The sequence below is a fragment of the Bombina bombina genome, chromosome 1, assembly GCF_027579735.1.
Source record: "Bombina bombina isolate aBomBom1 chromosome 1, aBomBom1.pri, whole genome shotgun sequence".
Taxonomy (NCBI): domain Eukaryota; kingdom Metazoa; phylum Chordata; class Amphibia; order Anura; family Bombinatoridae; genus Bombina; species Bombina bombina.
The window spans coordinates 53,385,006-53,401,728 of record NC_069499.1 but is presented as its reverse complement, the minus strand read 5'-3'; the positions used below and the strand labels follow the sequence as shown (position 1 = coordinate 53,401,728).

At 34.7% G+C, this 16,723-nt stretch overlaps 1 protein-coding gene across 1 annotated transcript in view; it reads left to right on the top strand.

Annotated features, from left to right (window-relative positions):
* NRXN3 (neurexin 3) overlaps nucleotides 1-16,723 on the top strand; it is a 1,194,892-nt gene that overhangs the window by 1,139,530 nt on the left and 38,639 nt on the right. The window contains exon 18 of the mRNA XM_053697352.1: nucleotides 3,848-3,929. Coding sequence (XP_053553327.1) covers nucleotides 3,848-3,929 — 82 coding nt within the window. The remainder of the gene's footprint in view (nucleotides 1-3,847; nucleotides 3,930-16,723) is intronic.

Genomic DNA, 16,723 nt, shown 5'->3' with positions numbered 1-16,723 from the left:
TGATTCAGATACAATTAAAAAAAAAATCCAGTTGAACACATTTGGCGAGCTAATTACCAGAGGCACATTTGTGTAATCATGAAAGTTTAATATTGACTGTTCTGTCCCTTTAAGCTTGCACATCAAATTGATCTTTATTTAAAGGGACACTCAGGTTAAATTAAATTTTCATGATTCAGATACAGCATGTAATTTTAAACAACTTTCCAATTTACTTCCATTAAAAAAAATGTGCACAGTCTTTTATATTAACACTTTTTTTGAGTCACCAGCTCCTACTGAGCATGTGCAAGAACTCAGACTATGCGTATATGCATTTGTGATTGGCTGATTGCTATCACATGGTACAGGGGGAGTGGAAATATACATAACTTTGAAATGTGTTAGAAAAGAATCTACTACTCATTTGTAATTCAGAGTAAATGCTATTGTGTTGTCTTGTTATCTTGCATTTGTTGATTATGCAAATCTGCTGTGTTTACTGGTCCTTTAACAGAGAGACTAATTTTCTTGTGTTGAATACATTTATGGCTGGATTTATTAAAGGGGCATTAAACCCTATTTTTTAGATATGGTATTATCTATGATTCAGATAGATAATACAATTTAAAACAATTTTCTAATTTACATCTATTATCCAATTTGCTTCATTCTCTCAATAGTCTTTCCTGAAAAGCATATCTAGATAGGCCCAGTAGCTGCTTATTGGTGGCTGCACATAGATGCCTTGTGTGATTGGTTCTCCCATGTGCATTGCTATTTCTTTAACAAAGTATATCTAAGGAATGAAGCAAATTAGATAATAGCAGTAAATTGAAATGTTTAAAATTGTTTTCTCTGTCTGAATCATGAAATACTTTTTTGGGGTTTTAATGTCCCTTTAAGGGCTAGGAGAATTCTCTTTTGTACTCTCCTCTGAGTTCTCTACAGCTCGCCATTGGAGAGGAGCACTAGTGCGCACGTATTAATTTGCACTGCTTGGAGGACGAGCTGGGGCAGATTATGATTAATTTCTCCATGTGAAAAAACGAAGTTCTTCTGAATTATAATTTTAAACCAGTGTTTTTTTTATGTAGAATATTTTATCCTCTTCAAGTAATCCATTACATATACATTAATTTTGGTGAGACTATGGGGCCCGATTTATTAAAGTGCGAGCAGACATGATACGACGTAGCGAATCATGTCCGCCACACATCGATAAATGCCGACAGCATACACTGTCGGCATTTATCCTTGCACAAGCAGTTCTTGTGAACTGCTTGTGCAATGCCGTCCCCTGCAGATTTGTAGCCAATCAGCCGATAGCAAGGGGTGTCAATCATCCCGATCATATAAGATCGGGCAGATTGATGTCCGCAGCCTCAGAGCAGTCGGACAAGTTATCGAGCAACGGAAACAGGGGCATCAAGCTTCATTCGGAGCTTGTTTATTTGGCCCCTATGTGTGTTACCACAATACATTTTTACTTTAACTTTGTTATAATAATGACCCTTTGTAGCCATAATACATTCAAATTGTTAATAGAATTTCGTTCTTTGAGGGGTAATTTTGCGTTCTATATTTAGCTTATGTATCTAGTTAAAGATAGACCTGTTTAAATCAGAAAGTGCTCCATCAGGAATAGATGGGAACATGAGCTCAAAGACATAATGATTTCTAATGCTGTTCTCCTCAGTACCTATAGAGAACTATAATGCTTGTAATTGTAGGAGAACTTTGTATTCTCCAAAGGCGCAAAACAATTATAAATTGGTAACTGGGCGTAATGCCCAATTTTAAGCGCACTTTGTATTAATACATTTGGGGATTCGGTGGTATGCGGATTTATATGCGCAATCTTAGGAGAATTGCTTTGATAAATCCTGGTCTTGGTGGTACAGAACACACTTGTGCTAAAAACATTTTTACATGTCTTTTAAAAAGACTTAATTTAGTTGGTTTCCTTTAATGAAGAGCTCAGGAGCGTGCACGCATATTGAGCGCTGTATGGCAGCCGTTTTTTTCTACAATATTTGTAACAATGTTATATAAATTGTTGCAAACACTACTGCCATATAGTGCTCAGGACACATGCATACTGTTACACTATCTAGGTATGCTCTTGAATAAAGGATACCAAGAGAATGAAGTAAATTTGATAATAGAAGTTAATTGGAAAGTTTATACAAATGCATATTTTAATATTGAGGTTAAATTAATGCCCATATCATCGCTACAAGTTGAGAGACCATGGACATTAATCAACAGTCTTGTGATCTACTGCTTAGTACTTAGAGATCTACTGGTAGACCCTAATTTAGTTCATTTTCCGAACCCAATGACTATTTTCTGTATTAAATAAAGTGCCTTGCTTTATCGTTAAATATATTGTATATCTCTGGGCTATAATTTTATCTTTTTTATAAACCCTGTACCAAAGATTAGAGTATGACGGAACTGAAGTCTGAAAAAAGACCGCATTTTGCAGCAATCGTGTGCTGGTCTAGTGGTTATGAAGCTGATTTACCTAATGATGGTAATTACACAGATACTTAGCTGTTGGCCCGGAGTCTCCTGGGTAATGTTTACATGAAATCCCAGTGGCTCGTATGTCTGTTATGCTTCTCAGCCAGCTGCAAAACTCTGCTGGGGCTTGGCTTGCCTCACATGGTGACACAATTACATACAGAGATGCAAAAAGGAGATTTTATTTAGGTGCCTGTGGTACCCCTTGCCTGCTGTTGGTTAGGAGCCTTTCATAAATTATTCTAAGTTACTCTGTGGGCACCAAATTGAACATTAAACCTGCTTGTAAATTTATAGTGGTTCAATTGAATGAGAAGGTTTAGGTTTAGGGTGATGCACCCAAGAGTTAGAGAGACACAGAAAAGGGATAAAACAGACACAAAAATTGAAAGCAAGAGTAGAAAGAAAAAGATTTAAATGAATTTTAGAGAATTACAGGATTAGCTTTAATAGAGGGAGGTATCAGGATTGAAATAAGTGATTTAACCAAAAAATGGAAAATAAATTGGGGGGAGGTGAAAGCAGATTCAGAGAAAAAAGAATCTGACATTAACCTCAAATGCTTTTTTTCTATGTGGGGGGGAGGACCTTGTAGTCACTGAGTCTCAGAATTCTCTAGCGGTTCACCTTCCATCTAGAATTCATTACTGAGGGTTATGGTCATTTCTTGGCTATTCAGGAGGAGCGAGTAGTTCAAACTTAGGCCTAGTTTCCATTGAGGTGGTAACTGGTCTTATAGGGACAGTCAACACCAGAATGTTTGTTGTTTAAAAAGATAGATAATCCCTTTATTACCCATTCCCCAGTTTTACATAACCAACAGTTATAATAATACACTTTTTACCTCTGTAATTACCTTGTATCTATGCCTTTGCAAACTGCCCCTTATTTCAGTTCTTTTGACAGACTTACATTTTAGCCAATCAGTGCTCACTCCTAGGTAACTTCATGCGCGTGAGCTCAATGTTATCTATATGAAACACATGAACTAACGCCCCCTAGTGGTGAAAAACTGTCAAAATGCTTTCAGATTAAAGGCAGCCTTCAAGGTCTTAGAAGCTAGCATATGAACCTCCTAGGTTTAGCTTTCAACTAAGAATACCAAGAGAACAAAGCAAAATTGGTGATAAAAGTAAATTGAAAAGTTGTTTAAAATGACATGCCCTACCTGAATCATGAAAGTTTTTTTTGGACTTGACTGTCCCTTTAACATTAAAAATCTCCATAGACTTTATTATTAAAGGTTTTATCACCAAACTAGGCCTTAGTTTGGGGCAGCATTATTGGCTGCTAAACCCTTCTAGGTTTAGTATAACATTTGTGGTATTTTTCTTTTCAGCTTACTGAAGACATTGGCTCCTCTGCAGAATGTTCTATCAGCAGTGATGATGAAGATGTTGTAGAATGTGAAACAGGCACAGGTACGTCAGGTTAGTGTATTTTCTGCTTGCTAACTAGCATCAGCCATAGTTTACTCTACATATACTTCAGATATGTACATATCGCAGAGGCAACTAATGCTTATATGTAGATATCAAACCATCTGTCAGTCTAGTTCTGTTATCTTAACCCACTGATTTTATATGTCTGTTCATTCATCAATATATTCCTTAAAGGGATACTAAACCCAATTTTTTTTTTCTTTCATGATTCAGATTGAGCATGACATTTTAAGCAACTTTCTAATTTACTCCTATTATCAATTTTTCTTTGATCTCTTCCTATCTTTATTTGTAAAAGGAGGAATGTAAAGCTTAGAAACGGGCCATTTTTGGTTCAACACATTGGTAGCGCTTGCTGATTGGTAGCTTCATTTAGCCACCAAACAGCAAGCGCTAGCAAGGTGCTGAACCAAAAATGGGCCGGCTCTTAAAGGTGCAGTAAACCTACAAAATAATGTTATATAACATTATCTTAGCGCTAACTTTATACAACATAATATTGCAGCAATATTTTATTATAAAGTAGAAGTCACAGCCGGCCCGATCATGCCATTAAACTCAATGTAGCAAGCTACCAGACCAGAGCGGGAGGTGCTACACTGAGTGTAATGGTGTGATTGGGCCGGCTGTGACTAGACAGCTGTCCAGATGCGCTTAGGAAAAAAACCAGACCCGCTCAGTAGAGCAAGGAGCGGCGGTCTGAGAAATTCTACTTTATAATAACATTTTGCTGCAATATTATGTTGTATAAAGTTAGCGCTAAGATAATGTTATATAATTCTACTCTATGTGCAGAATTATATAACATTATTTTGTAGGTTTACTGCCCCTTTAAGCTTACATTCCTGATTTTTCAAATAAAGATACCAAGTGAACAAAGAAAAATTGATCAATGGAGTTAATTAGAAAGTTGCTTAAAATGACATGCTCTATCTGAATCATGAAAGAAAAAAATTGGGGTTTAGTATCCCTTTAATATCTTTTCTTTTCATCTGTCTGTCTTCATATCCATGCTTGGGGAATATTCACCAAAGGTTTTAATATCAATATTTCATGTCAGAAATAAATAATATTGTGATTATATGTCATTTTCAACAGAGTAATATTTGATTCACTAACAGGGGATCTTTATCAATCGGTCCAAATGCTGCCAATAAAAAATAATTTGGACATTAAAGGGACATTGTATTCAAAATTAAATTGTCATGCATATTAAAGTACAGAATATTAATCTTTCAACTGCTATTTAAATTAAAACCATTGACAAGTATGTTGGTGCACAACTGATACTGTGTTATTAAAGGGACGTGAAACCCAACATTTCTCTTTCTTTGTTCAGGTAGAGAATACAATTTTAAACAATATTCCAATTTACTTCTATTATCTAATTTGCTTTATTCTTTAGATATCCTTTGTTGAAGAAATAGCAATGCACATGGGTGAGCCAATCACATAAGGCATCTATGTGCAGCCACCAATCAGCAGCTACTGAGCCTATCTAGATATGCTTTTCAACAAAGGATATCAAGAGAATGAAGCAAATTTGATAATAGACATAAATTGGAAAGTTGTTTGAAATTTCTAAATTATGAAAGAAAAAAATTGGGTTTGATGTTGCTTTAATGTTCAGTGGCTGATAGGGACAGCTCCCAGACCCTGATTGGTAGTGCAAGACACTCCTCTAAAAGGCTTACATAACATATATTGCTTTGTTCAGCATAGGATCATCCATTTTTCCATAAATAAAATCTAATAACTTTAATACGTATAAAAGTGTTTTTCATTAGATGGGACAAAGGGAAGACATTGATGGCCCAGTAAGTTCATAAAATTAGCATCCAGATTTTTTTCCCTGAACAATCATGTTAAATTAAAGGGACATTAAACCCAAAGTTAAATTAGATTTAGATGGAGCCTACCGTTTTTAAAAAAAAAAAAAATTTAGTTTTCTCAATACTTGCACTGTGGAACGAAGCTAAGATACAACAAAGGATAGAAATAGAAAAAAGGTAGATTTAATAAAATGAATTAAAAATGTATTGCAAGCTCTATATTAATCATTACTTTTTACTTCAATATTCCTTTAATTATAAATAATATACAAAGTAAAACACTTGTGCAATTTACTATCATATAATTTACCTCTGAAATTACATTTTTTTCTATTCTCCCCAGATAGTGTGTAGGACATCTTGCAGGATTCAGCTGCTGACGCTGCAACATGCTACACAATTATTGCTTGATCAGTGCATGAGCTAACTTAATATCTTTCCCTAACTGCCCAAAGCAGATGAAATGGCAAAAATAGTCAAAAAGCTTTTCAAAGGGTTGTCCCCAGACTGCAAAATGTAAATTCTGGTAACAAAATTACAGCTTACAAACATTCATTTTGCAAACAAATCTTTTTGCAGTTCAGTGTTTAATTGCTGATACTTACTATTCTTATATAAAAGGAGTTTTATGAATCCTAATTTGGCCATTATACAAAAAAAAAATTATCTGTCCTTCTTTACTTTTTTTTTTTTTAAAGGGATATTTAACCCCAAAAAATATTTTGTGATTCAGACAGAGCAAACCATTTAAAAAAAGTGATCAGTCTGCTTTTATTTTCAAATTTCCCATAATATTCTGTGTTGAGGAGATACCTGAGTAGGCATCTGGAGCACTAAATGGCAGGAAATAGTGCTGCCCTCTAGTGTTCTTGAAAATGGATAACATTCTTGCAAAACTGCTGCCATATAGTGCTCCGGAATTGGGCTGGCTCCTAAGGACACGTTCCTGGTTTTTAACAAAAGATACCAAGAGATAAAAAACTGATAATAAAAGTAAATTAAAAAGTTAAAAATCGCATGCTCTATCTGAATCATGAAAGAAAAAATGGGGATTTCATAACCCTTTAAATGAATGTTCCTATGCTGAACTAATCGCATTTTTAAGAGATGTTAGTTATACACATATATGCACTATACGTTTTACTATCACTTTAAACTTATTTTGCATAGCCTTTTAAAGCAAAGACTTTCATATACATGATAGAAACTAGACATGTGCGTTTCTTTCCAAATCGAAATTTGGACAAATTCGACAAACTCGGAGATTCAAATCGATTTGAATTTCCAAATTACCCTAACAATGAAACTAAACTAATCCGAATGCATTTTTAACGAATAAATCCGAATTAGTTCACATTTATTTGTTACATTCGAATTGCCATGGACTAATCAAAATTCAGTATAAAAATTAAATTTATAATCACAATTCAGTATAAAAATTTAATTTATAATCACAATTCAGTATAAAAATTAAATTTAGTGAGATATAATAGTGAAACAGTGAATTCCGTTTAGGTAACTTGGAACCATCTGAATCAACATAACACATACCGAACTTACGAATTTACGAATCGAATACATCCGAATTTATTCGAATCCGAATTAAGCAGAAATGAATACATTCAAATGTATCCGAAATTCAAAGTGATCCGAAATGAATTTCGAAAAAATCCAAAACGAACCAAAACTAATTTTTGTGCTGCGCACATGTCTAATAGAAACATTTTGAGTACTATGCCTCTTTAAAGATGACTATATTGCTGGCTCACTAGAATAGAGAATTAAACAAGCATATCGTTTTTATATTCTTATTTGAAAGTTACAGATACAGTTCTTGTCAATATTTAAATCTAATTTCATATAAATTAATTTGTTAAATAGCTACATTTACTTTGTCAGTTCAAATTATTATCAGGAAATCAAACACACTTTATTGAATCGATTTAAATTACATTGGTGAGCATATACAACTAACTGAAAAGAGCAAATGTAAGACAAATGATGTTTAAAAGGAAATGAAACCCAAATTTATTTAGCATGTGATTTTAAACAACTTTCCAATTTATTTCTATGATCAAATTTGCTTTATTTTCGTGGTATCCTTTGTTGAACGAGCAGCAGTGCACTGCTGGGAGCTAACTGAACACATATGGGGAACCAATAACAAGAGGCATATATGTGCAGCCACCAATCAGCAGCTAGCTCCCAGTAATGCATTGTGGCTCCTGCGTCTACCTAGGTATAATTTTCAACAAAGAATTCCAGGAGAGCTAACCAAATTAGATAATTGAAATAAAATGGAAAGTTGTTTAAAATCACATGCTCTGTCTGAATCATGAGAAAAAAAAATTGGGGTTCATGTCCCTTTAAAGATGCTGTAGTAGGACAAATACTCTTGTCTTTTGTTTCGGGCATGTGACATATTTATATTGAGGAACATTTAAAATGTGTTAATAAAGAACAAAATTGGTCAGATTAATTTACTAAACTATTCACATACATATCTCTACTTTTTAGTGTATTGCTAAAAGAAAGCTAATTCCTTCTAAAAATGTAGTTTTTTTTTTAGGCGATAAATACAATAATAAAAAAAGAGATTTTTTTTCTAATGAATAACACACAATTATTTGAAAACCTAAAACTAATCTTTAGTGAATTGATCCCCTACTAACTAACTATCTATCTATCTATTTATCTATCTCAATATCTCTCTATCTATCTATCTCTCTATCTATCGCTCTATCTATCTATCTATCTATCTATCTAGTATCTATCTAGTGCCTATCTATCTCTCTTATTGTTCTGTCATTCTATCAGTTTATCAGTGTATTAATCTGTTATGTGTTAACCTATCTATATATGTCTCTCTTGATATCTACCTGTGCACAAATATAAAGCATCTGATCTCCTATAAAAGAGACAGACTGCTAGGTAAGGGCTGTATCAGGCAGTTATGGAGAAGCAGAGAGAAGATTTCTCTGCACTGAATTTTGGGGGCAGTTGCAGGACCAGCCTGCGCTAATGGGCTTTTCCTTTTATTGGACACAGAACTTGGGGGTAAACAAAGCATTTTGTTAAACCAATAAATAAAAAGATGTGCTGGCGTGGATGCTTCAAAGTGTATCCAGCCCCAAAATATCTCATTTTGTGGCTGCTAATCCCCAGTTATATTTTGCGCTGTGATTATTTTTTCTCCCAGATTGAAATGTCTTCCAGTCTTGAGCAGGTGACTTGTTCCCTTGCATGTGTGTGCTTGTGCACATGCATACAGTACTCACTTTAGGTGGATATAACGTGTAAATGACAGTGTCCTCTACTCTTTAGTAAAACCCAAGACCCTGTGTACAGTGAGCGTGCATCAAGGGTTAACATTTTTTTTCTTCTTACTAAAAAAAAAAAAAGTCCTTCTAGATGCACAACATTCTAAGAACTTAATACAAAGCTTTGATTGCGCTCATCTGATTCTCTATGACATGTTGCAGGCCTCTCTAGCATTGATGGGATTACAATCATTTGACAATGTATAAAAATAATTCAGATTGGAAGTGGCTTTTATTAACAGAGAGGGGATTAGAGAAATTTGGTGGTGGTCTCCTGCCCTGGAAAGGATTACGAAGTGGTGACGGCTTCTCTGCTATTAGATTAACATGAGATTATGGATTTTAATAGGGACCTCTCACAGTGAAGATAAAATTAGCTAGCTTTCTTGTGCTGTCTCTATAAGATCAAACATATTTGTTTAGTGGCCTTTGTATTAGAAAAATTATTAATGGTATTTTATGGTTTTCTGGTGGCCTCATTTTTCAGATATGGGATTGAGTTAGTTGTCTAGTGGCCTCTCTACCAGAGCTTGATTCAGGTAAATCTTATGGTGGTCTCTATATCAGAAATGGGGTCAGATCAATTTAATGGAGGCCTCTCTACTAGAGCTGGGATCAGGCCAGTTTTATGGTGAACATGTTAGCAGAGATATATTTAAAGAAACTTGTAATTTCTGTATCAGAGATCATCTTAGGTTTCCCTAGCAGAGGTGGAATTATGACAGGTTAGTCGTGGTTAAATGGAAATAAAGAAAAAAAGGTAGAAAGGAACGAAATAGGGAATGAGAGATTTGTTGCACTATCTTCCTCAAATTTTAAAACTTATCACTTTATTATGATTAATTAAAAAGCAAGTAGTATCAAAAATCAGTCAATAATGGTTATATCACCAGTGCACTCTGCCAGAAATTACACTAGGGTAATAAGAAATGATACATTAATATAAACTGCAGTAATGGAGTTGGACCGCAGCACTGATTCCACTCATACAAACAAATCATGCTGGCATGTCACAGGGACGTATCTCCCAAGTATTCCCAACCGATAAGCAGGAACCTTGGCATAGGTCTTGAAGATGTGTATGTGACAGTGCCTGGCCAACTAACACTCAAATGCGTTTAAGCCCCTATACGGGCCTTTGTCTAACCTTTGACTGACTTGGTCACATTGACAAAAGGCCTGTGTATGTCCAAAACGCGTTTGTGTGTTATTTGGCCAGGCGCTGTCATATACAAATCTTCAAGACCGATGCCGAGGTTCCTGCTTATCGGCCGGGAATACTTGGAAGATGCGTCCCTGTGAGTGGAATCAGTGCTGCGGTTATGGTCTCCATTAATATGGGAGTCCAACTCCATTACCGCAGTTTATGTTAATGTATCATTTCTTATAACCCTAGTGTAATTTCTGTCAGAGTGGACTGGTGATATAACCAGTATTAACCTATTTTTGATACTTGCTTTATAATTAATCATAATAAAGTGATACATTTTAAAATTTGAGGACGATAGTACGCCAAATCTCACATTCCCTATTTTGTTCCTTTCTACCTTTTTTCTTTTTCTATATTTTCATTTATCTGCTGAATTTGCTAATTTACATATAGAGAGATAGCAGCACCAAATGGGTAATCCCTCATGGAGTGCGAGTTTCCCCATAGCGTAATCTTCCTATTATCTACATAGTGCCAGTGAATAATTTATTTTTTGTATGTTAGTCGTGGTCTCATGAGAGGAGGAATTTTGTGAAGTTAGTTGTTGTCTCAATGAGAGGTGGATGTATGTGAGTTTAGTTGAGGTTTCTCTTCCAGGGGTGGACGTATGCCAGGTTAGTTTTGTCTCTCTACCAGGGGTTGACTTATGTTAGGTTAGCTGTGGTCTCTCTCTGTTATAAGTGAAATTATGCCAGGTTAGTGGCCTCTGTATCAGAAAACTGATTAGTGCTATTTTATAGTTTTCTTGTGGCCTCACTATCAGATATGGGATTAAAGGGACAGGGAACCCCAACATTTTCTTTCATGATTTGGATAGAATATAACATTTTAAACAACTTTCCAGTTTACTTCTATTCTCAAATGGGCTTAATTATCTTGCTATCCTTTACTGAAGGAACAGCATTGCACTACTAGTTTTGGTCTATCTACCATATGTAGACTTATGTCAGGTTAGTTGTGGTCTCTCTATCAGAGATGGAGTTATGTCAGGTTAGTTGTGGTTTCTATATCAGTGGTGGACTTATGCAAGTTAATTGTGGTCTCTCTACCAGACATAGACTTATGTCAGGTTAGCTGTGGTTTCTCTACCAGAGGTGGAGTTAGGTTATTTGTGGTGTCTCTACCAGAGGTAGACTTATGTCAGGTTAGCTGTGGTCTCTCGACCAGAGGGGAAGCTAGGTTACTTGTGGTGTCTCTTTCAGTGGTGGAATTATGTCAGGTTTGTTGTGTTCTCTCTACCAGAGGTGGACTTATATCAGGTTAGTTGTGGTTTCTCTACCAGAGGTGGAGTTATGTCAGGTTAGCTGTGGTTCTCTCTTCCAGAAGTAGACTCGTGTCAGGTTACTTGTGGTCTCTCTACCAGAGGTGGAATTATGTCAGGTTTGTTGTGTTCTCTTTACCAGAGGTGGATTTATGTCAGATTAGTTGTGGTCTCTCTACCAGAGGTGAATTTATGTTAGTTGTGGTCTACCAGAGATGAGGTATGAACAGGGTGTATCTAATTTAACATTAATACAATGTCTGTTCTTTGAAACTTGCATTAACAGTTGGTTATATATTAATCTAATTTATTGATCTAGTCATTGTTATATGAGTATTTTTTTTAGATGTATACCATTTTCTCTGCTTGCACTAGATAGTAAACTGTGCAGTTTGTGGTGGCTAATCCCTGCACCACCAAGCATTTATCTCCTCTCCCCTAACATACCTTAGATTGGCAAGGATTTATATATCTTTTAGAACAATCTGATTAAAAAAATACTGTTACAGTCATAACTAGCCTATAATACTTTAAAAAGCTAACGAATTGAACAAAGCTGATAAATGTCCCATCCCTTCTGCTCTCCTGATCAGGTTTTGCCATTACAATGAAGCCAGGGACCAAGAGCCACAAACCCACACATTATATGTACACGATGTGTGCTGCAGGAGCCCCAGTTATCTGATAAGCTGCAAAAATGCTACAATTCGTTGATGATATTTTCCTGCTTGTCATAATTTCTCGGGAGTTTAACCTTTCAGTCCTGATAAAATCTTGTTTTGTTTATTTTCCCCTGTGGGTAAATTGCTTTTATTATCAGCTGGAGAGCAGAGCGCTGTCTGCACAGCAGGGATAAGGGTTGCTCTACGATCCCTCAGCACAGCGTTCTCAGGTAATATCTCCGGCTGACACCTCTCTGCAGTCACTCTGCTTTCAGTGATGTTAACTCTTTCTCTTGCTAAGATTATTGTTAAATCCTTATTAACAATTTAGCAAATTAAGGGTAACATTTCTTCTCTATAACTAACATTTCAGGCATATGGAGTTTTTTTGATAATCTATTTTTGTATAGATTTAATAATTTAGCATAGGGAGCAAATATTGCAAAAAAATTAAAACAACTGTATAAGCCCAAAGTCAGCTTTTAATATCTTAGGTCCTGCCTCTGATGCATATCATTTTAAGTCATTCTTTCTGACTCATATTATTCAACAAGAGAGAGCTAAATTGTATAGCTTATAAAGGGACATGAAACCAAATTTCTTTTTCAGAAATCAGATAAAGCATGTCATTTTAAACAACCTTACAATTTACTTCTATTTTCTTGGTTCTCTTGGTATCCCTTGTTGCAAAGCAGGAAAGTAATCTCAGGTGGGTGCTTGTGTCTGCAGGACAAAATGGCAGCACTATTTCCTGCCATATAGTGCGCTAAACACCTACCTAGGAATCTGTACAACAAAAAATACCATAAGAATGAAGCAAATTTGATAATATAAGTAAATTGGAAAGTTTTTTAAAATTGTATGCTCTGTCAGAATCAAAAGAAAAAAAAATATTATTTATTTATTTATTTATTTATTGCAGCCTCCAGGTGTAATTTAATTTTATTAATTTTTTTTTAATTTAACCAGATATCCCTCCTCTTTATAAAATATTTTGGGTAAAGAAGACTGTGCTATGCAAATGGTGTTCATAATAGGGTAAATATAAGTACAAATTAAGGAGCAGATGACGACCTCTTTATGGGCTGTACCGCGTGGTGCTAATTTGGAGGAAAATGTGTGGCCGTGAGGATCGCTGAGGATCCTTCAATGGATGGATTTTAAGATATTTTTTTCTTAAATTTATCGTGCAGCAAGAATGTTACTTTTGCATATACTGTATATAACCTATAATGAACATACTTTGCATATACTGTATATGACCTATAATGAACATACTTTCCATATACTGTATATGACCTATAATGAACATACTTTCCATATACTGTATATGACCTATAATGAACATACTTTCCATATACTGTATATGACCTATAATGAACATACTTTGCATATACTGTATATGACCTATAATGAACATACTTTGCATATACTGTATATGACCTATCATGAACATACTTTGCATAACACTGCATTTTTATTGTTTTCTGTCTTTATCAGCCAATGAGCAATTAATATTTGAATATCAGATATTTACAAATATAAATTCCCCATTAGTTTCAATATCAATTTAAACAACTTGTAAGTAACCTTTTTAAATGTAAAATATTAATAATATGTTTAACTGATGCCCTTTCATATGGACTATAATTAAAAAAAAAATTATTTTTAAAGAAACATGAACCCCAATTATTTTTGATTCAGATAGAGAATATCATTTTTAAAAAGTTTCCAATTCACTTCTATTATCAAATTTGCTTTGTTCTCTTGTTATTCTTTGTTCAAGAGATATCTAGATAGGTTGTGTGCACATCCCTGGAACATCACATGACAGGAAATAGTGCTGCCATCTAGAACTCTTGCTAATATATAACACTATTTAAAAACTGCTGCCATATAATGCACCAGACACGTGCACACTCCTAAACTTACCTTCCTAAAGTGGGAAGTTGTTTACAATTGTATGCTGTATCTGAATAATGAAAAAAAAAAAAAAGTTTTATGTCCCTTTAAAGTTCCTTTAACTGTGATTGACACACAGTCAGTTTGTCAGAGGAAGATCCTGAGATATTTAAAAGCTGATGTTACCAAAACTTAGCGCTGTGGAATCTATTGGCGCTCTACAAATAACTGATAATAATAACTTGTACAGTATTCCAAACATTTTCATGAAGGTCTATAATGAAGATAAATATGTTACTTAGATGGATGATAAAATATTTTGAGCTTTAATTATCACATTAATGGTTGTGAACATTATTTAACCACAAAAGAATAAACTCCCCAGAAATGAGGCAGCCAGAAAATTACAACCTACCCATCATATCCGGAGAGGTCTGCAACATATTGAACATTAACCATGGCTTGTATTTATGGCATCGTACAGATTAAACACCAGCCATATTCCAGGTCCTGCCATTCAAGATATAAAATGCATGTATATGAATGCTTAGGTTGGTTCTTTCCTAAGAACGAGTAATCTCATGTGTGTCAGTTCCCGGAAAAAAAAAGCCAAAGTTTATTGTACCTGTATATAGGTAAATATTTACCTGTATGTATTAAATATATACACACTTTGTATATATTTATATATCATTTTTTTTGTTGATCCACTTCACATTGTACCGCATGACTTTTTTGGTGGTTATAAAATCCATTCAGATTTTTTTTTTAATTCATACTTGTGAGTGTTTAAAGTCCTTCATACCAAGATATTTATTTCCAATTTAATTTTTTTTTTTTTTAATTTAATTTTTTTTGGTTATTCTAGTTGTTGCTTGTTTTTTTTGTTATTGCTTTTATAAACTCTACCGTAACCCAAAAAGTTCTAAAACAGAGGCAACAAAATTGTTTCTTGCCATCGTTGTTATAAGAGTTGAATATTTAACCCTTTGGCTGACAGAGATGGATGCAATGCTTTGCCTGCTTCTCTGGCAGCCAAGGGGTTAAAAATAAGTAACTACACATTACTTCCTTGAAATATAAATCAGTATCCCAATGAATAAAGTTTAGCCCTTTCCCCCACACCACCACTTCACTCTCCTGCTTTCTGTTTTGTTTTTTTTGTTTGTTTTTTTCTTCATTTATTTTTTTCTTTCTTCTTATCAAAACTTTACGTAGTACTTTGAGGGTTTTTTTCAGTTTTGAAAAGAAATCTCCAGAGACTGTGATTCCTAAAATTTGCCCACAGACAGATCTGATCTAGCAGTGAGCCTATGGTGTCCCTTTTCTATGCCATACACATTTCTGCACACTCACCTAAACCCTAGTGCAAATATATGTGTCATTTTACAGATCAGTTTTCTGTAGAGTAAAATATATAGGATGCACATTGGGTAAAATTAATTGCTATTGATACTCACCCCAAAGTACATCAATGGGCTTAAACTATACAAAGTAGGGCCTGTATTTCTCTCTACAAACCCAATTCTCTAACTGTTATCAGCATGCCAAGAAATATCACCTTGGCCCTCACATAGGCAGCCCTTGCGGAATTTTCAAAGAAAAGGGTCTGAACCTGGAATTCCGAGCTATATTTGAGCTAACTTCCATAGACAGCAATGAAGCTTTCTTAAATGTATAGTCTTTCAGGGGCGAGTGAAAGCGGAATGAAACAACTGACACTAATTATATATGTCTTAAAGCAAATACAAATTATACAAAATATATTGCTGCTTTCTGCATAACTTGCCTTGCATTTGTTTCTATTATTTCAGTTTAATAAGCAGATTCTGCATTTTGAAACAAACTCATCAGGTTACGTTAGCTAACAGAACGACCCACCCAAGGAAAATACATGCTCAGCCCACTCAGCAAGGCCACAAGACTCATTTTAATATAGAGATTAAAGAAACTCTTTGGATTTTGACCCCTCGGTTGTATTCTAAACTTTGTTTTTGGAAATTACGTTTTTCCGCAAAAAAATTGCCGCTGAATGTAAAGTCACGTCTTGCTGTGGGCTTTAAATACAAATTTCCATGCATGATATTAATAGGTTTTTTGTCCATTACGATTTTTACTGCATACATTTAATATGCTTTTGAAATGCTTATTTTATAGAGCACTATGCTGTATGTTTGGGCCCTGCCTCTGCACACAGAAATGTAAGTTAGCCCCTTAGCAAAATACACAGAGGTACAAATAAAATGTCTTTGCACAGGAAGAAATCTATGACTACATAGCCCTGTATGAAAGGGGTTGATTTTACATATACCATTAGTGGTGCAAGTTTTATATAAAATCCTAAGAAATATATATTAGTTATATCTGTGTGAATCTTACCTTACTGCTAGTATACTTGCTTTTGATAGCTGCTATTATACAGTTACTGATTCATATCATATAACTGATCAAAATAATGTAGCTGCTATATATGCACAGTTGCAAGTAGGGTGAATTAAAGTTAGGGTCTTCATAAGGTAAATGCAAAGCAGTGTAAAGCATTTGCCTAATGTGATTCATTACACCCTTTAGGGATGTAACTAGAAT